This window comes from Tachysurus fulvidraco, chromosome 21, assembly GCF_022655615.1.
Source record: "Tachysurus fulvidraco isolate hzauxx_2018 chromosome 21, HZAU_PFXX_2.0, whole genome shotgun sequence".
NCBI classification, from domain to species: Eukaryota; Metazoa; Chordata; class Actinopteri; order Siluriformes; family Bagridae; genus Tachysurus; species Tachysurus fulvidraco.
The window spans coordinates 643,618-667,560 of NC_062538.1; the positions used below are offsets into that span (position 1 = coordinate 643,618).

General features: G+C 41.7%; 1 protein-coding gene across 1 annotated transcript; it reads right to left on the bottom strand.

Annotated features, from left to right (window-relative positions):
• Positions 1 to 183: 183 nt before the first annotated feature.
• On the bottom strand, positions 184 to 22,458 carry lars1b (leucyl-tRNA synthetase 1b). Its single transcript, XM_027154321.2, has 32 exons — positions 22,315 to 22,458; positions 20,010 to 20,125; positions 19,309 to 19,396; positions 19,161 to 19,241; positions 17,983 to 18,123; positions 17,402 to 17,563; positions 16,739 to 16,851; positions 16,598 to 16,661; positions 16,423 to 16,490; positions 15,110 to 15,335; positions 14,682 to 14,769; positions 14,443 to 14,519; positions 14,289 to 14,342; positions 13,651 to 13,791; positions 13,476 to 13,553; positions 11,686 to 11,771; positions 11,245 to 11,310; positions 9,328 to 9,410; positions 9,090 to 9,228; positions 8,763 to 8,975; positions 8,440 to 8,497; positions 6,886 to 6,949; positions 5,989 to 6,172; positions 5,760 to 5,850; positions 5,347 to 5,487; positions 4,817 to 4,957; positions 3,845 to 3,955; positions 2,786 to 2,896; positions 2,434 to 2,538; positions 2,157 to 2,252; positions 1,747 to 1,879; positions 184 to 895 (listed from the first exon to the last, which is right to left on the bottom strand). Exons 1-32 carry the CDS (start codon positions 22,318 to 22,320, stop codon positions 690 to 692), a joined length of 3,531 nt encoding a protein of 1,176 aa, XP_027010122.2. The 5' UTR covers positions 22,321 to 22,458; the 3' UTR covers positions 184 to 689.
• Between the last annotated feature and the right edge of the window lie 1,485 nt (positions 22,459 to 23,943).

Genomic DNA, 23,943 nt, shown 5'->3' on the forward strand with positions numbered 1-23,943 from the left:
CTGACAACCAGCTGTACTGTACAGATAAGGAATCCTCAGAGTAACCGTCTCTCTCGGGTCCCACACACACACAATCAATGAACTACACAAACAATTAAATGCATCGTTCATTCAACTCACAACTGCTAAACAAAATAAAGACACACAATGAAGCAAAATCCCAGACGACACAAAGACGAGATGTACAATAAAGGAAAAGTTCTTTATTTGGGTCATTTTTCATTCATTACAGAGAAAAAAAAAACCACACACACACACACATCTTAAGCGCCAAAAAGAAAAGTGTTAAGTTGCCGTGTCAGCGTAGACCTCCGAAACACCTCATGATAATTAATAACATTGTTCTCACACACACACACACACACACACACACACACACACACACACACACACACACACACACACACACACACACACACACACAGGGTACGTTGGACACCCAACACAACTGAACACAAGTGTAAATATCTTTAATATCAGTCACATGTAGCTCAGATTTCTTATCGTAGTGAAGCAGTGAAATCACCTGGCAACAGAATTAACATGATTGTTGACTGCAACAGACCATAATAAACACTAATACAGACAGTTGTGACTATATTGAAGATATTTTCAGTCTTTACTCCATCACTGACACTACAACAGCCCTTTAAGAACACGACGCTGCCCTTCGTGACTCGGCAGAAATCTCACTCCATCACGTAGACCAGAGTGTCTCCGACGTCCACCGTGAGGCCGTTGTCGCTCAGACACACCTTGTTCTCCTGCAGGTTGATGTGGAACACACACTTGTCTGAGACGGCCAGTTTGCCCTGCTCTTCTTTACCCAGAACAGGAACTCTACGAGGGCCGAGCAGCGGATCTTCAAACCGCATCAGCTTCACTTTAGTCAAGTCTGAGACAGAGAAGAGGTCAAGAGGCTTAGAAACACACACACACACTCACACTCTCACACACACACATGCCCAAGCACTCACACACTCGCCCACACACACTCGCCCACACACACTCGCCCACACACACTCGCCCACACACACTCGCCCACACACACTCGCCCACACACACTCGCCCACACACACACACACACTCGCCCACGCACTCACACACACCCCCACACACACACTCGCCCAAGCACTCACACACACACAAACACACACTCGCCCAAGCACTCACACACACACCCCAACACACACACACACACACCCCAACACACACACACACTTGCCCACGCACTCACACACACACGCCCAAGCACTCACACACACACGCCCAAGCACTCACACACCCCCACACGCCCACGCACTCACTCACACACACACACCCCCCCACACACACACGCACACGCACTCACTCACACACACCCACACACACACGTCCGCGCACTCACACTCTCTCTCACTCTCTCTCACACACACACCCACGCACACATGTCCACAAACTCACACACACTCTCTCACACACATACACACACACACGCCCACGCTCACACACACACACGCCCACGCTCACACACACTCACACGCACGCACACACATGCCCACACAGACACACACACAGACACACACACAGACACACACACAGACACACACACAGACACACACACAGACACACACACAGACACACACACAGACACACACACAGACACACACACACACGCACACACACCCACGCACTCTCTGACACTTGCCCACACACATACACAAAGTTTGATCACAGTGCAGCTGGCCGTGGTTTACACAGCAGTACCTTTGATGCCTCGGTTGATTTTGGACAGTCGGCGAACGATGCTGTCCTTGGTGTCACCCTGGCGGACATCGATCCGAGAGGAGAAAAGACCGTTGAATGGCTGAGGGTTCAGCAGACTGACCGACACTCCAGGCTACAGGGAGACAAGGGGGAGAAGAGCGAACAGGTCATTAATCCACAATGATCTTCATTAGTTCACCATCTCTACTGACTCCTTGTCCATTTTCCCACCTGCTCTATAAAAGCTCTTTATTCACACAGTAAGTGTTTTCAGCTCGTTAATGACGAATACATTAGATTACATCAGCGGTCACTCGTATTAACTGTCAAGAGTTTCTCTTTCTGCCAGTTTCTTAAAAAAAGACCTCACATATTCCCCCATATCACGCTGGTGAACTGATCTGCATCACCTCGGATCTGAACACGCTGAACGGTTTCCCCGGACAACAGTCCTCCTTCACTTTATCGTCCCCTTCGGAGGCAAACAGGACATCGATCTGATCCAGCTACAGAGGGGATGAGAACAAATAATATATAAACAGATGATCTTCTCATCTTGTGCCATGACTGTAAGACTTGCGAAGAGGTTCGAGAGAAATAAAGAGCCGATATCTTTTCTTTATTTAGCCGCTTGGCTGGTTACAAGCGAACTCATCGTATTTTAAGCACAGCTGCTTGGCTTCATACCTCCAGAGAGTTGGTGAGATAAACAATGTTCTCCAGCAGGACTGCTCGCTCATCAAACTCCAGCTCCAGCTCCAGCACCCTTGGCCCTTTCTTCTCCAAGTTGTCCTGACACACACACACACACACACACACACACACACACACGTGCATAATCATAAACCTATTTATTTTTTTATTTTATTTTTTTTACAGAAAGTTAAATGTACACCTTTGGACCAATCAGAATCCAGAACTCAACAACAATGTGGTGTCATTTAAAGGACATGAAAATGAGACTCGTTCCATACTTTATGATTATATTAAAAACGTTCTACTTTTCCCGAGGAGCATCATGTCATTTACAGGTCAGTACCTTGATCATGGCTACAAAAGGCATGACCCGCTTCATGTACTTCTTCAGCTCGGGCATGGCGCTCAGCTCCGACGAGATCACCTTATTGTCAGGAAGAGCTCCGTTGTTGTTCTGAGAACCGAAACACACACACACATTATACACACACTGTCCTGTCGCTTTTTAACGTTTAACCATGAGATCTCTCTCACATACAAATCTACAGAACAAACCTGACATTAAAGGTGCGGTCTCCGTTGTTTGAAAGCCAATGTTGACATATAAAATCACCAAAACAAACACGCCCCTAACACAAACGGGTCCCACCCCTGTATCGATAGCTCCGCCCACACATACATACGTAACCCGAGCGACTGACAGAAAGAAACGTGTCTTTATCATAGCTGAAGGGAAGAACAATACGATTGTAGATAAACAAACAAGCAAAAATGCCACACAAGCATAATGATGTAAAGGACAAAGGCATATATTAGTTCTGTGTAACAAAGCAAAACCAACGTTACTCACCTATCGAGAAGGAAAAAAGCGCCTCGGCGTCTTAAGTAAAGTCGGCCACATATTCACAGGTCGGAGTTTCCCGAGTCGATAACTCCTGAGCTAAACGCTGTTACTACACAAAACGCGGTTGTAGCTGCCTCTCTACATTACTACGATAGAAAAGAGGTGTTATTTGTGTAGTAACAGCGTTTAGCTCAGGAGTTATTGACTCGGGAAACTCCAACCTGTGAATATGTGGCCAACTTCCTGCTCCTTCAGTTCTCTCCAGCGCTGGAAAGCTGATCCTATATTAACACGTCCTACTTCTTGTCCTTATCGTAAGTCTTTCTTCTCTTTCTTTCTTTGTTTTTATCCTCCATGTCGATGTTAAAACCGCTTTCTGCTAATGTCACACATGCGCACCGAACACTCTCGCCGCCCATATCGACAAGCCCCGCCCCTTTCTGCTCATTGGCTACACGTCTGTTTTGTTTTTTGTTTATTATTCAGCCCGACTCAGTTTTCTGAAGCATTTCTCAGACATCGGAGACCGCACCTTTAACACACAATGTTGAGCTTTACCTTGTAGTGTTTGGCCAGGAGAGACAGAGCGCTGTGCTGCCAGGGAGGGTAACTCTTTGCCACATACACCGTGCAGTGAGAAGGTTTGCCCGGTGGTTTGTTGTCTCCCTTCTGTGAGGACAAATTGCACGACTGAAATGAACCTGTACGACTTTATATTACAGTTCTGTTAGTAACTCGTAATTAATAGGGAGGTTTTAGGCGAATATTCAGTAGCTAATTGGTCGTGATAATTAGCTTGTATTTAATAGTCAATGTACAAAACTATGCTTTATGTTACGGTCTCTTTTCACTCTTCATTAAATAGATACTCTTCATCACTCTGGATTCGTCAGTCAGATATACTGAAATACTTCCACATGGTCAGGTGTGTAATGTACGTCTTTATCCACACTGTTATTCTTTGAGAATGTTTTTTTAAATGAAGAGAAATCGTGTCAAATGATGAACTACGCTTGTATTTTGTATCAGATCATTTTTGGACTAAAAGCTAAATCTAGCCACTAGAAGCTACAGTAAACTTTGACACTTCTTCCTGCTGTGATGGAACACGTACATGACTTATAGGGTACAGATATAAATATATACAGAGACTCTCCAGCTGAGTAGAAAGAAAACGCAGCATTAATGTGGAGAAGAAGAATAAGTGACTTCAGGCACTGAGACACAGACACAGAGACACTGAGACTCAGAGACAGAGACAGGAACTCAGGGTGTTACACCATATATTAAAGAAGGTGAGAGAAAAACAAGTTTTAAGCCAAACGGATGAATATTACTTAAAGATTTTACAGACATGGAAACACACACAGACACAAAAGCACACACACACACACACACAGACACACACACACACACACACACACAAACCCACACAAAAAAAACACACACACAAAAAAAAAAACAACACACACACACACACACAAAAACACACACACACACACAAAAACACACACACACACAAAAACACACCTTGTTCTTGGCAGGCTGCATGTAGGCTTTAAGGCGGAGACGCAGGTCATGGGCCGTCTCCATCAGGTACTGTGAGGACCGGATTAGAACCTCGTCCACTGGACCTGCCGCTGGCCAGCGTGCCTTCATTAATGATTCACTCTGCAATAAGAAGAGACCAGGAAATAACAGGTATTAGTTTCTTGTTGTAGAGGTGTCTTACAGATGACACGATACACACCATGATGACACGATACACACCATGATGACACGATACACACCACGATGACACGATACACACCATGATGACACGATTTTTGAACATGAACTAGATATTCTATAGATATATTCTGAATTAGAACCATGTTCATCCTCCACCCAAAGCCTTGTTTATTGTCTAGCATAACGACTGTAGATGTGAATCACAATCACACTACAACACTAACGTAGAGCATCGAAGTCAGTCCAAGAGATCAATAGCAAACCCTAGACAAGGACTTTTTAAAGTGTTAACATCCGAACGTTATGAAGCGTAATGTGCTGCTGCTCACCTTTCCGAGCAGGTTCCAAGTGTATTCACACAGGTGAGGGCAGATAGGAGCCAGTAGCAGGGTCTGATTCTCAATAAAGTCAAACACCAGATCTCTGTGCATTCCCTCGATGGCCAACTCCCTGTACTTATCCTTAGCTGCCTAGGAGGAATAAAACGTACACCAAAAAATAAGGTTTTTCTGTAATACAAAGTTTTAATAAGTATTTATATTCTGTTACAAACACAGTATAATCACTGCAGTAGAGTTTGTGCACTGACAAGAAATCTCCTCCTACAGAGGTGATAAATGTTATATATTATTAACATTAAAGGTGCGGTCTGTGTTGTTTGAAATCCAATGTCGACATATAAAATCACCAAAACAAACACGCCCCTGAATTGTGTGTGTGTGTGTGTGTGTGTGTGTATTACCTGGAACTCAAAGAATCCAGACTTTAGTGCCTCCTTGTACATCATCCTCTCATAATGCTGCTCAGTTCTAATAATCCCCGAGTTCATTTCACTGTAAGCACAGAATAAATCCAGTAAAGACCATTTTTCACCAGATGACCTCAGAATAAACCCACAGCCGGTGTAACGGACACAATAAACTTCACAGAGCAGAAAGCAGTGTTCCACAGGAAGGTACGGCGATTATTACCTGACGAACACTCTGTCGTTAAAGGTGTCCGCAGGCCCGGATCTCAGATTGTTCTGGTTGGAGATGATCTCCTTGACCCATTCCACCCAGGTGTAGAGACGCAGAATGCCGGCGTCAGCCATCGCCTCTACGAAGTTAGCATCTTCCACCGTGTCTCCGGCGTCAGCTAGAGCCAAGCGCATACCTGAGGGAAGAAAAGCCAAATTACTTTTTTTTTTTACTTTTTTTAATTTCCTTATCATAGTAAAATGTTTCTATACCACAGTGAGGTTGAATTCTTAAACAGCAGCTCTCATTGGTTCATATTAATGCGCTCGTTAAACATGATTGTCTCTATGTTACAGAAAAATAATCGTTGCTACGGGGATTTATTTTCTGGCATCTTTAAGACAGAAGGTGTGTTGTGTAACTGTGTAAGGAAAAGTGTGTGTTCCGACTCGGTGTAAAGCACCAAGGATAAAAATATAATCCTAGTGTTCTATAGATGATGGAAAGAAAAGCAAGAAAAGTAGGCTCACAATCCCAGTGTCAGATTTTCCAAAAATAACCGAGACAAGCACACTGTGCTTGTACACACACACACACACACACACACACACACACACACACACACTCTCTAATGAGCACTCGGCAGACGTCCGTGGTTCTCTCCAGATGGACTGACTTCGACACTCGCTCCTCAGGGAAATCGTATCCTGTTCAGTCGGCCTCCAAACTTCAAAAACAAAATGTTTTATATGCCGTCTGTGTGTTTTGTGGGTCACGTGAAAAAGAACAGGTTTCAGACATGAAAAGTAAACCGCTGAAGCTTCTTCCTGTCTTTTTAAGAGGAGCAAAAACAAAACAAGGGCATCGTCAGTAAGCACGGAGTCGAGGACGATGTTCCGGAGCTCTTACCGTCTGCTGAGAACTTCTCGATCGCTTGGCTCAGGGTGAGAAAGTTGCCCGTAGATTTAGACATCTAACAAACAACAGGTCGGTTTATTATACATTACATATTTAAGGAATACGTTTGTCTGCATATTATACAACAATAACATCATATTACACACTGATATATTTATGTAATGTTTTAGTCTATTTATATACAATATCATATACATTATACAATATCATTATACCACAGCATCAGAAGGTGTGTATTATTATAGGTTACAGTACACCGGCCACTTTATTAGGTACACCTTACTAGTACCGGGTTGGACCCCCTTTTTGCCTTCAGAACTGCCTTAATCCTTCGTGGCATAGATTCAACAAGGTACTGGAAACATTCCTCAGAGATTTTGGTCCTTATTGACATGATAGCATCACGCAGTTGCTGCAGATTTGTCGGCTGCACATCCATGAGGCGAATCTCCCGTTCCACCACATCCCAAAGGTGCTCTATTGGACTGAGATCTGGTGACTGTGGAGGCCATTTGAGTACAGTGAACTCTGTCATGTTCAAGAACCCATTCTGAGATGATTCGTGCTTTGTGACATGGCACGTTATCCTGCTGGAAGAAGCCATCAGAAGATGTGTACACTGTGGTCATAAAGGGATGGACATGGTCAGCAACAATACTCAGGTAGGCTGTGGCGTTGGTACTAATGGGCCCAAAGTGTGCCAAGAAAATATCCCCCACACCATTACACCACCACCAGGAGCCTGAACCATTGATACAAGGCAGGATGGATCCATGCTTTCATGTTGTTGACGCCAAATTCTGACCCTACCATCCGAATGTCGCAGCAGAAATCGAGACTCATCGGACCAGGCAACAATTTTCCAATCTTCTATTGTCCAATTTTGGTGAGCCTGTGTGAACTGTAGCCTCAGTTTCCTGTTTTTAGCTGTCAGGAGCGGCACCCGGTGTGGTCTTCTGCTGCTGTAGCTCATCCGCCTCGAGGTTCGACGTGTTGTGCTTTCAGAGATGCCCTTCTGCATACCTCGGTTGTAACGAGTGGTTATTTGAGTTACTGTTGCTTTTCTATCAGCTCGAACCTGGCATCAACAAGACATTTGCTCCCCCACAGAACTGCCGCTCACTGGATATTTTCTCTTTTTCGGACCATTCTCTGTAAACCCTAGAGATGGTTGTGCGTGAAAATCCCAATAGATCAGCAGTTTCTGAAATACTCAGACCAGCCCGTCTGGCACCAACAACCATGCCACGTTCAAAGTCGCTTAAATCACCTTTCTTCCCCGTTCTGACGCTCGGTTTGAACTGCAGCAGATCGTCTTCACCATGTCTACATGCTTAAATGCATCGAGTTGCTGCCATGTGATTGGCTGATTAGAAATTTGCGTTAACGAGCAGTTGGACAGGTGTACCTAATAAAGTGATATATATTTTATATATAAAACTGCTCTATACAGCATGTTTCTATATTAATATTATAGTTAAATTTGACTTAACACCACAAGAGCCAAAATAATGTGTGTTAGAGGAAAGAAAAAGATCAAGTCACCTTCTCAGAATTTAATAAAAGGTGTCCATTGGCACGAACCGCTCTGGGCCACTTTCCCCTGCAAGAATAAAACATTCCCTTTCAAAACATTTACACAGAAACATCACTCGAGGTTTAATGAGGATCTGTTGAACTACATTTAATATGGGTTAAGAAGCATAAAATGTGAAAGCATGAGATTTTATGGAAATGTTCAATAATCTGAGACATCGACATGAAGCTAAACCCAGTTACAGAGTTAAGTCTTAATACGCTCTTATAAACAGTTTCATGTACGAGATCCACCAGAAGAACCTGGATGTTTGTAATAAATCGGTACGCACTTATCGTCGGGCCACATGGCCACGTGGTTGTACAGGTAGTAAGACAGATGGTTTGGCACCAGGTCTTTTCCAGAGACACGGGCATCCACTGGGTACCAGTACTCAAACTCTCTCCTCAGTCTCTGCAGATGCTCCTTAGGGATGTTCGTCTTGGGAAACGGAGCTGATTTGAAGAAGATGAAATCCCACACCTCTCTGGTCATCTGTTCTGGTCTAGAAAATGAGACACAGCACTTTAAATGGTCTTTTATATATTTTTGTCACGCACGTCAGCTGAATATAAATTAAGAGAATGCGGAAATAAAGACACTCGAGAAAAAAACATACCCGATTCCCAGAGGTGAGGGTCCCTGTCCATTGAGAACTCCCCCCTGCAGTAGGTGAGCTACAGTGTAGTAAGCCATGTAGATAGTGGAGTCTGAGAGAGACTCGATGAGCCAGTGTTCGTCCCACGGCAAACGCGTACCTACAGGTGGGGGGTGGGGGTGGGGGGCATGGCTGAGATTAACTGAACAGCTGATGATGGTGTGTGGGATAAGACTGAACAAGCAGGAAGAGTTTTTACCTAAACCATATGTTCTGGAGCAGGCGTGTTCCTGCAGCCAAGCAAGAGTCGCCTCAAAGTTCTTCCTGGTTTCATCACAAAATCTGCAAAACAGACAGAATGTGAGTGTGTGAGTGTGTGTGTGTGTGTGTGTGTGTGTGTGTGTGAGAGAGAGAGAGAGTGTGCGCGTGTGCAAACGTGTGTGTGCGAGAGAGTGTGTGAGCGCAAGAGTGTGTGTGTTCACACAAGAGGGTGTGCGCGCATAAGAGGGTGTGTGTGCGGAAGAGGGTGTGTGTGCGGAAGAGGGTGTGTGTGTGTGTGTGTGTGTGTGTGTGTGTGTGTAAAAACTGTTATCTATGAATAATAGAGGTTAGGGTTAGTGATGTGATTATTAACTGTGATGTGATATGAATGTGATGTGATGATTAACTGTGATGTGATTAACTGTGATTTGATGTGATGAACTGTGATGTGATGAACTGTGATGTGATGAACTGTGATGTGATATGAATGTGATGTGATGATTAACTGTGATGTGATGTGATGATTAACTGTGATGTGATGATTAACTGTGATGTGATGTGATGATTAACTGTGATGTGATGATTAACTGTGATGTGATGATTAACTGTGATGTGATGCGATGATTAACTGTGATGTGATGTGATGATTAACTGTGATGTGATGAGATGATTAACTGATGTGATGATTAACTGTGATGTGATGATTAACTGTGATGTGATGTGATGATTAACTGTGATGTGATGATTAACTGATGTGATGATTAACTGTGATGTGATGTGATGATTAACTGTGATGTGATGTGATGATTAACTGTGATGTGATGTGATGATTAACTGTGATGTGATGTGATGATTAACTGTGATGTGATGTGATGATTAACTGTGATGTGATGTGATGATTAACTGTGATGTGATGTGATGATGAACTGTGATGTGATGAACTGTGATGTGATGAACTGTGATGTGATGAACTGTGATGTGATGAACTGTGATGTGATGTGATGTGATTAACTGTGATGTGATGTGATGATTAACTGTGATGTGATGATTAACTGTGATGTGATGATTAACTGTGATGTGATGATTAACTGTGATGTGATGATTAACTGTGATGTGATGATTAACTGTGATGTGATGATTAACTGTGATGTGATGATTAACTGTGATGTGATGTGATGATTAACTGTGATGTGATGTGATGATTAACTGTGATGTGATGTGATGATTAACTGTGATGTGATGTGATGATTAACTGTGATGTGATGTGATGATTAACTGTGATGTGATGATTAACTGTGATGTGATGATTAACTGTGATGTGATGATTAACTGTGATGTGATGATTAACTGTGATGTGATGATTAACTGTGATGTGATGATTAACTGTGATGTGATGATTAACTGTGATGTGATGTGATGATTAACTGTGATGTGATGATTAACTGTGATGTGATGATTAACTGTGATGTGATGATTAACTGTGATGTGATGATTAACTGTGATGTGATGATTAACTGTGATGTGATGATTAACTGTGATGTGATGTGATATGAATGTGATATAAAGATTAACTGTGATGTGATTAACTATGACGGTCTCTCAGTATTCAGTAAAATGAGATCTGATCTGACTGTAGTTCTGTATTTCAGTAAAAATGGGCTACAGATTTTTTCTAAAAACAAAGTAACCTACATTTTACTAAACCCAGACGCACAGGCTGTGTTTTTATTACACACAGGATAAGACACAACTTACACAAAACTACTTAAAAATAAAAGTTAACATTTATTTTAAAAGCAAATGCATCAGATTGGATCTCAGACTGCTGTAATAACAACGACTTATTACAGATTATTACTGATTTCTTTATTAAGGTCACTCTGCTTTACAGATCTTTGGTCTCTAATGAACTCACGTCTCCAGAGACTCCAGAGCAGTTACAGCTTGTTGCTTCCACTCCTTGTCACCGTAATCCAGATACCTGCCACAGGTAAAACATCACAATGTGAGGAACATCAGACTGAAATCTGATAAAAGGTCACTGTCACTGTCAGAGACAGTGTCCGTGACGGAGACAGAGACAGTGGCAGTGACAGAGGCAGTGACAGAGTCAGTGACTGAGACAGAGACAGAGACAGAGACAGAGGCAGAGGCAGAGGCAGTGACAGAGGCAGTGACAGAGGCAGTGACAGAGGCAGTGACAGAGGCAGTGACAGAGGCAGTGACAGAGGCAGTGACAGAGGCAGTGACAGAGGCAGTGACAGAGTGACTGCTCCACTTATCAGGACACATTTCTGTGACTGAGCTTCAGAGACGAAGCGTCGCCTTATTCAGTACTTTATAAGAACTCACTCACCACTGATCACACAGCGCCACCACGCACTCGTCAGCCGAGCGAGACATCACTTGCTTTTCAGGTTCCATGTAAATCAGAGCTTCACCCTGAGGAAAGAAGGAATAAAAAGGAGTTGATTTCACATAACTGCTAGAACAAATGTCTCAAATTCTTCATCACAAAACAGCTCCGAAGCACAAACAGAACACATTCACTTCAGTTATTCCCTTAAGTTCTAGTCACATGTGTTCTGCAGAGATTCTGTAAACGGCACAGAAACAGTGACAGAGACAGTGACAAAGACAGAGACAGTGACAGAGACAGTGACAGAGACAGTGACAAACAGAGACAGTGACAGAGACAGACAGTGACAAACAGAGACAGAGACAGTGACAGACAGAGACAGAGACAGTGACAGACAGAGACAGAGACAGTGACAGACAGAGACAGAGACAGAGACAGTGACAGAGACAGTGACAGAGACAGTGACAGAGACAGTGACAGACAGAGACAGAGGCAGTGACAGAGACAGACAGTGACAAACAGAGACAGAGACAGTGACAGACAGAGACAGAGACAGTGACAGACAGAGACAGAGACAGTGACAGACAGAGACAGAGACAGAGACAGTGACAGAGACAGTGACAGAGACAGTGACAGAGACAGTGACAGACAGAGACAGAGGCAGTGACAGAGGCAGAGACAGAGATAGAGGCAGTAACAGACAGAGGCAGTGACAGACAGAGGCAGTGACAGAGGCAGTGACAGACAGAGTCAGAGACAGAGTCAGAGACAGAGTCAGAGACAGAGTCAGAGACAGTGACAGACAGAGACAGTGACAGTCAAGATGTCATGTTTAAAATGTGTATTACCTAACTTGCATGTCTGCTTATGACCAAACAACATGTTTATGTTTGTATATGATATAGTTTATATACATTTCCCTATATTTCCAAATAATTCCCATAAATTCCCACAAAGTTTTCAATTTTGAATATTTCCAAAAATCCCCAGATTCCCGTGGAAAGTTTCCGGACATTTTCCGCCCCTTCGCAGCCCTATACACGAATACAAAGAAAATCCGAAAGTGTTTCTGAAATTGTGTAAATACAACAGAATATTTCAGTTTGGTTTATGCTAATAGTAACAACTCTGTAGGAGTGAAGAGAAAGTTTAAGAACGCGTGAATTTTATTCCTGTCATCATGTCGATTTGGGGAAAGTCTTGTGTACAAAGTGGGAAGGAAAACCTCTATTAGTTTTGTCTCTAATTAAAGGTGCGGTCTCCAATTTTTGAGAAATGCTTTAGAAAATCGAGTCAGGCTGAATAATAAACAAAATCAAAACAAACGTGTAGCCAATTAGCAGAAATGGGCGGGGCTTGTCGATATGGGCGGAGAGAGAGTTCAGTGCGCGTGTGTGACATCAGCAGAAAGCGGTTTTAACATCAACATGGAGGATAAAAACAAAGAAAGAAAGAGAAGAAAGACTTACGATAAGGACAAGAAGTAGGACGTGTTAATATAGGATCAGCTTTCCAGCGCTGGAGAGAACTGAAGGAGCAGGAAGTTGGCCACATATTCACAGGTTGGAGTTTCCCGAGTCAATAACTCCTGAGCTAAACGCATTAGTCGCCTGGGTTACGTATGTATGTGTGGGCGGAGCTATCAATACAGGGGTGGGACCCATTTGGGTTAGGGGCGTGTTTGTTTTGGTGATTTTATGTCAGCGTTGGCTTTCAAACATCAGAGACCTCACCTTTAAAAAATCATCTCCTTCAAACAAGAAAGAGACCAAAGCGAACAAACAAACCTTATCCATCATCATCTTCTGTATCGGCTTCTTCACATCCTGAACTTTCTGTCCCTTAAAACCATCGACCAACATGATCTGCAACAACACAACCAACACCGTACAGTCAACACAAACTGATGTGTGTTTTATTTTCTATATTTTCCCCAAAAGTCCCCAAACGCCGCAGTCTCACCCCTTCATAAAACCCTTTCAGGTAGACTCTCTCTTTGGCCTCCGCCAGCTTCTCTCGATCGTTCTGGCTTTGGATCTTCAGCTCGTCACACACCAGAGGAGCCGAAAGGTTTCCGAATCCCGGGATCTCGATGATGGGAACCTGGAACGACAGAGCAGAGGAGAAACGTCATTCTGCTGCATTCCTCAGGACGTGAACATGATCTTTATGAAGGATTATTCGTGTTCTTTAGTTCATAATCAGAGCTGAAATGATACAGAGCTGATGTACGATACACTGGAGTTCTACTGGAAACAGACCAGTAAACAGCTCAGTCAGGGAGTCTCACACCAGTTATTCTGTGTGTGTGCGCGCACACGGGTGTGTGAGAGCATGTGTGAGAGAGCGTGTGTGAGAGAGCGTGTGTGCATGTGTGTGTCTGTGTGAGCGCGTGTGTGAGAGCGTGTGTGTACATGTGTGTACGTGTGTGTGTGTGTGTGAGAGAGAGAGAGAGAGAGAGTGTGTGTGTACGTGTGTCTGTGTGTGTGTGTGAGAGAGAGAGAGAGAGAGAGAGAGAGAGAGAGAGAGAGAGAGAGTGTGTGTGTGTTTGTACATGTGTGTGTGTGAGAGAGTGTGTGTGTACATGTGTGTGCACCTACCGGTTCAAAAGGAAGGACCATGTGATCTTTAATCCCGTACTTCTCTCTCAGAGCCTGTGGAGTAAACAGGTTTATTGTGTTACAGAATTTATCATCATCCAGCAAACACTTTTGTTTCTCACAAAATCAAAAAAGAAATGAATGAACTAATCACCGCTTTCTTTTTGATGTCTCTCAGTGCAGCGATGTCATCAGGAGAGTCTGACGGCACGCTGGTCACGACTCCTGTTCCTAAAAATACAATAAAAACAATTGTGTGATTATTGCTCTTTTTTTTAAAAATAATGACGTAATCTTCTCAGAGGAAAAACGCTCTGTTTTTGTGCTAACTGCAGAAATGAAAACGGGTCTCGCTAGCGGACGTCTCCCTAGCGACACGGATACCGCCGGTACCTTTGTCCTCCTTGATGGTGAGCATCGGCAGGGCGTAGATGGTCTTATAGGAAGTGAGAGGAGCGTTCAGGGCACAGCCGAGAATGTCCTGAGGAGAAAATATACAGGACGGTTTTTATGCATGAACACAACATGTGATTTATCAACGTGATCAAACAAAACTGTGTCTCACTGATTTAAAAAAAAAACTCAGATAAATTCACTTCCCTGTGGATGTGTAATGAATCGTTTCTGTGTGGAATCGACTCGAAGATTCACTGAATCGATTCTTTATGGGATGAATTTGGTGTAAAAGAGAGCGGCGTATTGACTTAAAAATTAACAATTAAATTCAGATAATATTGTTTTTTATCTCGTTGGAAAGAAAGACGGATGTTGGGAGACAGACGGATGTTGGGAGACAGACGGATGTTGAGACACAGACGGACCTGTCCGAGCAGCTGCATGACTACAGGGACCACGCCGTTGTCCTTCGTGAAGCCCTGGTAGGACATGTTCCTGGCTGATCTCTGTGTGCTGATGAACACGTCTCCGCTCACCGTCTCAAACACAACGTACTTCATATCAGGTCTGACCCAGCAGTTCGTCTGACCGAACATCGTCTCCGGCCTCATCGTAGCTGCCACCAGGAAGACCTTCTTCCCTTTCAGAGTGCTGCAGACGTTTAAAAAAAGAAAAATACTAAAAACCGAACGCGAGTCCACACGGGGGACGTGTAAACCGAGAACTTCCTGTCTTTGTCCAAATATACAAAGAATTAATGAAAACTCTCTATTTACGATCTTGTCTGTCCATCAACACGAGGAAGGACAACGTGTCCATTAGGGTTGCAAAGGGGCGGAGACTTTCCACGGGAACTTAATATGGGGAATTTTGGACATATTCCAATTTGGGAACTTTACGGGAATTTACGGGAAATGTATATAAACTCTCTCATATACAAACATAAATAAACATGTTGTTTGGTCATAAGCAGACGTGTATGTAAGGTAATGCAAATTTTAAAAATGACGTCTTGACTGATTTAATTGTAAGTAGAACTTTATTAGGCTTGTAATAAACATAATAAAGGTAGTTATTAAGTTTAGGTGTTGGGTACAATTAAGAATGTAGAATAAGGCATTAATATGTGCTTAATAAGCACTAATAAATAGCCAATATTCTATTAATATTCATGCTAATAAGCAACTAGTTAAATGACCCTAAAATAAAGTGTTACTGTGAATGTTATGGAAGAACACAAGTACCTGCAGGGGGTTTGACCTCAATGGCCTTCCAGTAAGCAGTGTGCAAGTGCCAGAGGAACGCAGGGTACAAATTCAACTTAAACTGCATTAAATCTCGTTGTTTTAAACTAAATTATGCGGCAAGATTGTTTTTAACTACATTTAAGTTCCTTGTTATAGACAAATCTGCATTTTTTTTTTAAATTCCCAGTTTATTCCCATATATTGCCATTAATTCCCATGGAAAGTTTCCAGCTTTAAATTCCTGGGATTTTGCAACCCTACTGTAACCATACATTAAGAATCCACATAACAACACTGCAAATCTTTTACCTCCGTAAACCTTCACGTAATTAACATTAACAAATTTAAATAGAGTTAAAATCATAACCAACCACTTAAAATATTATATTTTATAATCTTTCATAACAGTCATCAGAATGTCGGCAGGAATACGGGTTAAAGGACGCAGTCGAGATATAAAGGTATGAAAAGGATGAGCTGTGTGTTAGTACCTCAGTTTAGCTGGATAAGGTTCGACCACCTTCATCTTAATGAGAGTGTACTCCTGAGGGCCGACTCCCTGGAGTTACGAAAGAAAACATGGGGAAAACGTTTAACTCACTAACACCATTAACCCCTGGGACTAATAATTACTGTGATGGTTTTATTGTAGTTAAAGTGACCCACTTCTCCCGTCTGTCTGTCGTGGTCCATACACGGCTGTCCGTCCTTCGGAGAGTAAATCGTGTATCTGAGAAACAGGAAGAGATCCTTTTTATTTTATTTTCATTTCCTCACAAACTTTAAACGGACGATAAAAAGACGAACCTCTTCCCAAACTTGATCTTCTTCCTCTCTCGCAGGGTGACAAACTGCCAGCGCACAAAGGAGTCGTAGAAAGGGTTGACGTCGGTGGTGATGAAGGAGCGACGCCAGTCCACCTGAAACGAGAGCCGAGTTTATCGTGCTGAAGATTTCAGCTTGTGATTTAAAAAGTCTATAGTGATTCATAATGATATCAAATATCGTTATTTATAAAATACTATCATTTATAACTGTATTACTACAAATATAATTTATATAATAATAATTTAGAAACACTATTTTATTATAAGTGTTTATATTTATTAAGATAAAAGGTACATTTCAGCCAATGAGCAGAAAGGGGCGTGTCTTCTTAATATGTGGCAGAGAGAGTGTTCAGTGCACACATGACATTAGCATAAAGGGGCGTGTCTTGTAAATATGAGCGGAGCGAGTGTTCAGTGCAGATGTGTTACATTAGCATAAAGGGGCGTGTCTTGTCAATATGGCGGTGGAGAGAGTGTTTAGTGCGCATGTGTGACATCAGCATAAAGGGGCGTGTCTTGTCAATAGTTCCTACTAGCTGAGGTTTCAGGAATCTGCTGAAGGAGGAGTTATTATCTTCTGCCCTGGTCTTACTGTAGACACCACACACCCCCCACCCCCCTCAGCCCTAACAGGCCTTACCTTCACACCCATCGTCTTCAGATCCTTCACCGCCAGCGGAGGAAAATATTCCAGCCAGTGCTCAGCTTCTGAAAACTTCACAATCTCCTCGTCCTTCAAGCCCAGAGACTTCATGATGTCCCACTGGAACTTGGAGGATCCTGATTTGGCAGCTGCTTTGCTCTGATGGGAGGATGAACAGGAGAAGATTTTATTATTAATGATGATGAGCGAGTTTAATGTAAAGGATCATCAGACTCTGTGCGTCAGGTATAATACACAAATATAGACCGACATTTAAAATGTTATTTTTAATAACATTTTGCTTTTAACAAATAAATAAATAGATAAACAAACAAACAAACAAACAAATAAATAAATAAACGATAGATAGATTTTTTTTTCCATATAAATGACAAAGTGCTTTTAATGAACAGAGGATTTCTTTTGCTTTATGCTTCATTCTGCGTGAAATAAAACACAGAGCGTAAATAAAACACGCTGCGTTCCTCACTGGGAGCAAATCGGCGTTTAAGGAAGCAAAAATGGGTGAATTTGTATTACGAGAAAATTCTGATAAACTCCTGTGTGATTTTTTTTACCTTCTTCCCCTTCGCCTTGTCTTTAATGATGATCTCATCCGCGGGCTTCGGCTTCTCTTCCTCTTCCTCCTCTTCCTCGTCGGGAAACTGGGGCGGATTTCCGTAGAGCTCCAATTCTCGCTTCAGTTTATCCGCACAGGCCTACAGAGACGTGCAGGGTGGAGACAGGAGACCGCATGGGGGGGGGGGGACCACACGTGGGGTTACAGAAAATTAATCGACACCTGGAGAGACGAACTGGGTTCTGCTTCCAATCCAAAGTGAATTATTTTCCTATAACTGTGTCCCTGAGTGAGTTCTTCCTCTTATACCACAGCAGTTAGTTAGCTTATTAATGACTGTTAAAGTTTTATGTATGATCGATATAATGTGCTTCTATAGCAACCGTTTATGACGTGACATACAGCTAAGTAAGGTGACCCACACTCAGAATCCGTTCTCTGCATTTAACCCATCCAAAGTGCACACACACACACTGAACACACACACACACACACACACACACACCGTGAACACACACACACCCCGTGAACACACGGGATGCACTTATTTCCAGGGATTTCAGAACAGCGTAACAGATATTGCGTCATCAGGTAGGCGTGGCCTATTTGATAATCTAACCCTAACCCGAACCATAACCGTAGTTTTTGGTTGTTTATTTGTTTTCTAAAATAAATCTACCTGTATGACTGTTTTGTCCTTCGTAGTATGCTGGGGGGTTTTTTTTTGAAAGAGGGCGTTTTTCCAAGACCTCCGGAAACACACCCACTTTATGTCGTGGTAACGGAACCCCTGGAATTTAGTGAATGCTGTGAACACACACCCGGAGCAGTGGGCAGCCATTTATGCTGCGGCGCCCAAGGAGCAGTTGGGGGGTTCGGTGCCTTGCTCAAGGGCACCTCAGTCGTGGTATTGCCGGCCCGAGACTCGAACCCACAACCTTAGGGTTAGGAGTCAGACTCTCTACCCATTAGGCCATGACTTCCCCAAATGTTACCATTATGTTAACAATGTTAATGTTATTGAACATCAACAAGACAAAAGTTAGTTCCTGATCTCAGGTACAATCTGCAGATATAATCTGTTGTTCTCTCTCTTTTTTTTTTTCCTTCCTCTTGAACCCAACAGCCCCGAGGTATCTGTGCAGGAGTGTGTACTGTATATACAGCGTTACTTACTTTAATGGGCATCCCAGTACAGTGCAATCCGAAGGGGAAGAGACAGTGGCGTCCTTTTAAGCGCTGAAAGCCCACTGCAAACTACAGGAGAGGCTTCGTTAGAAATCAGCCGTGAACACAGAGACGACATACGACGAGCTGAACGTACCTCACACTTCGACAGACAGAAGGTGTGACCAAGATGCAGTTTCCCGTTCATGTACGGATACGGAAAGGTAATCAAGTAATTGTTCTTACTGCACAGAAAAAGACGGCGGACGTTAGAACATCAAAACGGTAGACGCTATAGAGTTAAAAGTATGTGCACCCCTGACCATCACACCACTATGGACTTGTTGAACATCTGATTGTAGATTTATTCCCTATTTCCTGTTCCAATCAGCTCCACTGTTCTCTCGTGTGAAGTGTTTGCACTAGATGTTGGAGTGTACAGTATCTGTGTGGGTTTGTGTTCATTCAGCTACAAGATCGTCAGAGAGATCAGACTCTGATGTCGGGATGTTGACGAGACTCCAGTTCCAGTTCATCACAAAGGTGTTCAGTGGTGTTGAGTCAGATTCAGGGCTCTGTGCAGGACACTCAACGTTCTTCTACTTTCTCTGACCTTCTCACCTCCACACCGTGTCTTCATCATGGAGCTGCTTTGTACACGTCATGATGGAACAGGGTTTGGGAATCTTATCTCCAGTGAAGAGAAACTGAATCTACACACAGAGACGTTCTGTACCACTGTGTGTTTCAGACTGAGGAAACAGTTTACAAAAAGTACCACATGTGTGTGTGATGGTCAGGGTCAGGCACATGTTTTTGTTATTAAAGCGTCATTTTGTTTTTTTAACGCGAACTCACGTTTCAGCTTCCGCCGCCGGGGCGTCGCTCTCGAAAACTTTCTCCTCTGCCCATTTTTTCTGGATCTCGATCTCGATCTTCCTCAAGAAGTCGAGCTTCGCTGTTCCCTTTCGTTCCTGATGAGAACAGATTAAAACCTCTGATGAATTTCTTTACACATCTTTATACATTAATGCTGCAGCTGGCTTCTGATACCGCAGTAATAAATTCAACAAAAAATAAATAGAAACATAAATAACACTTCTACACAAGACAAGACAATACAGACAGAATGAGTATTAAATATGAATACCGAGTTTATGACACTGTAGTCAAAACAGTGGAGAGATGGTGCAGGGAGGCAAAGCAGGAACTACAAGACTGTATTAACTGCACTGATTGGAGCATCTTTGAGGCTGGAACTGACAGCCTGGATGAACTGACTGACACTGTGATGTCGTACATCGGTTTTTGTGAAGACGCGTTTTGTGTGTGTGTGTGTGTGTGTGTGTGTGTGTGTGCCAACAAAACCTTCTGCAAATACAGTAACAACAAACCATGGTTCACAGCCAAACTGGAAAAACTTCAACATGCCAAGGAAGATGTCTACAGAGGGGATCTTCTATACTGTTATTTACAATATCATGCACTTCTCACACTTTATGTACACAACTGATCTGTCATCAGAATCAGAATCAGGTTTATTGGCCAAGTGTGTTGATGTAGACACACACAAGGAATTTAGTTCCAGCTGTTTTGTGACTCTCAAAAGTACACACATAAATAACACTATACAATACACACATAAATAACACTATACAATACACACATAAATAACACTATACAATACACACATAAATAACACTATACAATACACACATAAATAACACTATACAATACACACATAAATAACACTATACAATACACACATAAATAACACTATACTATACAATACACACATAAATAACACTATACTATACACACATAAATAACACTATACTATACACACATAAATAACACTATACTATACAATACACACATAAATAACACTATACTATACAATACACACATAAATAACACTATACTATACAATACACACATAAATAACACTATACTATACAATACACATATAAATAACACTATACTATACAATACACACATAAATAACACTATACTATACAATACACACATAAATAACACTAAACCTGATTCTGAATCTAATTCTAATGACTGATCAGTTATGAGAAGTGTGAGAAGTGCATGATAGTGTAAATAACAGCATTGTGTAATATTATGCTTTTGTACAATATACAGCAGCAGTATTGTGTAGTTCTTGTAGTTCGTGAGGTCTTGCAGGTCTTTCCGCACTGACGCAGGGTTGTTAGGTGAAATCCTGTAGCTTCTTATGTCTATTCTGATCTACTTTGTCAGTAGGTTCCTGACCTGCTTATACAGAGCTTTGTCCTCCACTCTGTAAGCATCTTCCTTGGCTTGGCGAAGTTTTCCGACCACAACTATTATTATACTCCAATCAGAGCAGTTAATACAGTGTTGTAGTTCCTGCTTTGCCTCACTGGTCCATCTCTTCACTGTTTTTACTACAGACAGTAGATTTTAGTTTCTGCCTTTATGTCTGAATAAGATGAACCAAGCAGTGATCAGAGTTCCCCAAGGCTGCCCTGGGTACAGAGCCATGTGTCCTTAAGAACTGTGTAGCAATGATCCAGTGTATTTATCTCCAGCACAAGCTGATATATTGTGAGAGTAGAGGATGCTGAAGATGGAGTTAGGAGTTAACAGATGATTCGCTCTTGCGCCCCTTAACGGGAAAAACCGAAAAGACAAGAACACAAACCGATATATCGTGTATCGCGATATTTTGTGCCGTATCGCTCCACTTTACCCTCTACAACTGTTTACTGCTGTTCTCCAGCACTTATAAAAAAGTCATAGCCAAATATTATTTATTTCACAGAAGCGTCGTTCTAATGCAACTGCATTGTATTAGAATTATTTCTCAGTTTATCAGATAAACCTAAAGTGTAAAATATTAAATATGTAAATACTATCACGGCTCTATAACGTGGGCTGAATACCAATAATTTGTGCTGTAGACATTACAGCGCCCTACTTAGGGTTTAACCGCGTTATTATGTACACTACCTAGTGCACTACATAGGGAGTGACCAGCTGTTTGGGACGCTACCTGTTAGCTTAGCTTAGTGTGCTAACGACTTCTACTTTTAACTACTAATGACTACACGGAACGTGTCACTGATCAATATTAAGCCACAACAACACACGTGTACATTAAACAGTACCGTACCGTCATTCCTCCTCCTGCAGTCAGGACAACTTTAAGCGGCTGAGTGAACACAGAAGAGACACGCTGCCGGTTCTGGGCGCTTTTCTGACGTAACGTTTAGAGACGCGGCGTTCGCTAAGAATTCTGGGAAACGTAGTTTAATTTGCTTTACGCTTCAATGACTTCACTCACTGCAAGATTTTATTATTTTATGACTTTATTGTACTCTTTAAAACGACAACAAACGTTTCACAGTATGGATGAGGTACATATAAGGGTTTTTATGTTCATTAACATCTTTTACAACGGAAACCGTCGTCATATTTAACTCATCTGCGCATGCGCAAATACGTCATCCCTGCTGAATATTAATTGTTATTATTATTATTATTATTATTATTATTATTATTATTATTATTATTTAAAATTATAATGTAAATACGAACAATTTTCCTTGTTAAAAGGTACATTTATACATTTTTTAATTTATTAAGTTTCTATTTAATATTAAATAATATTTCCAATTGTATTTTGTCTCAATTAGTTAATTAGAACAAATCTAAAACTTAAGCTGTACAGTTTACATAAATAAATGTTTTAAATGTATTCAGATTATTCATAAATCACTCAAATATTAGAAACTTCTTCGGGAGAAACTTTTTGCATGTCAGTTACTAAAAGAGAATTTGATGATGTAATTGATGCTGTTTTAGAATCAGAGTCAGGTTTATTGGCCAAGTGTGTTGGTGTTGACACACAAGGAATTTGGTTCCAGATCTTTGTGACTCTCAAAAGTACAGCCATAAATATCCTAACAGAGTTAAAATACTTTAGACTTTTTAATACACTAGTGTTGAAATCTCTGTCTAATAAAATGTGATGGTAGCATCTTATCTGACATTCTGACACAGAAATCACCAGGTATTTGTGTCCCTAAGGTTTAAAGTATTATATGATATTTGATGCGTTTCACGACCTTTTCCCATCACTGTTTGTTTGATCATAGACATCCCCATGATAGTCATTCCTCATTCACACAGTCTCAGTCCTGTCTCATGCCCACATCTTAGCTTGCGGTTTAGCACCTGTTTCAATTCCACAGTTATATTCCCATCTCTGATGTTCATCTAGATGAATCAAGCCATTTATTCTATTCTAGCTGCTCATTTTTCCTGTTGTATATCTTCTGTGTTTTATCACATACAAGTGCTAATAGCGGCCATGCTACTAATTGTCATGCTAATGGTTGCTTTTGTGTTCATTCAGCTAAAAGAGCATTAGGAATTCATTTCAATTAAATGTATTTGTAATTATTAAAACAGAATACGAATGAGAAAGTTTATAATGAAATGTATATGTATCCTTAATGAGCAGTGGCAAGGAAAAACTCCCTGAGATAATATGAAGAAGAAACCTTGAGAGGAACCAGACTTAGAAGTGAACCTCATCCTCATCTGAGTGACAATCGACAGGAAATATGTAAAAGTAAATATAAATGTAAATAATGTGAATGTAAATAATATAAATGTAAAAAATGTAAATAATGCAAATGTAAATTTAAATAATGTGAATGTAAATGTGAATGTAAATGATGTAAATGTAAATAATGTGAATGTAAATGTGAATGTAAATGATGTAAATGTAAATAAT

What these genes read in the sequence shown, in the direction of transcription:
- lars1b (XM_027154321.2), bottom strand. An exon ending in TCTGTCTGTCGAAGTGTGAG is followed by an intron (nt 19,242 to 19,308) that starts GTACGTTCAGCT and finishes CCTCTCCTGTAG; the next exon opens with TTTGCAGTGGGCTTTCAGCG. An exon ending in CCCTCACCTCTGGGAATCGG is followed by an intron (nt 8,976 to 9,089) that starts GTATGTTTTTTT and finishes CTCATTTTCTAG; the next exon opens with ACCAGAACAGATGACCAGAG.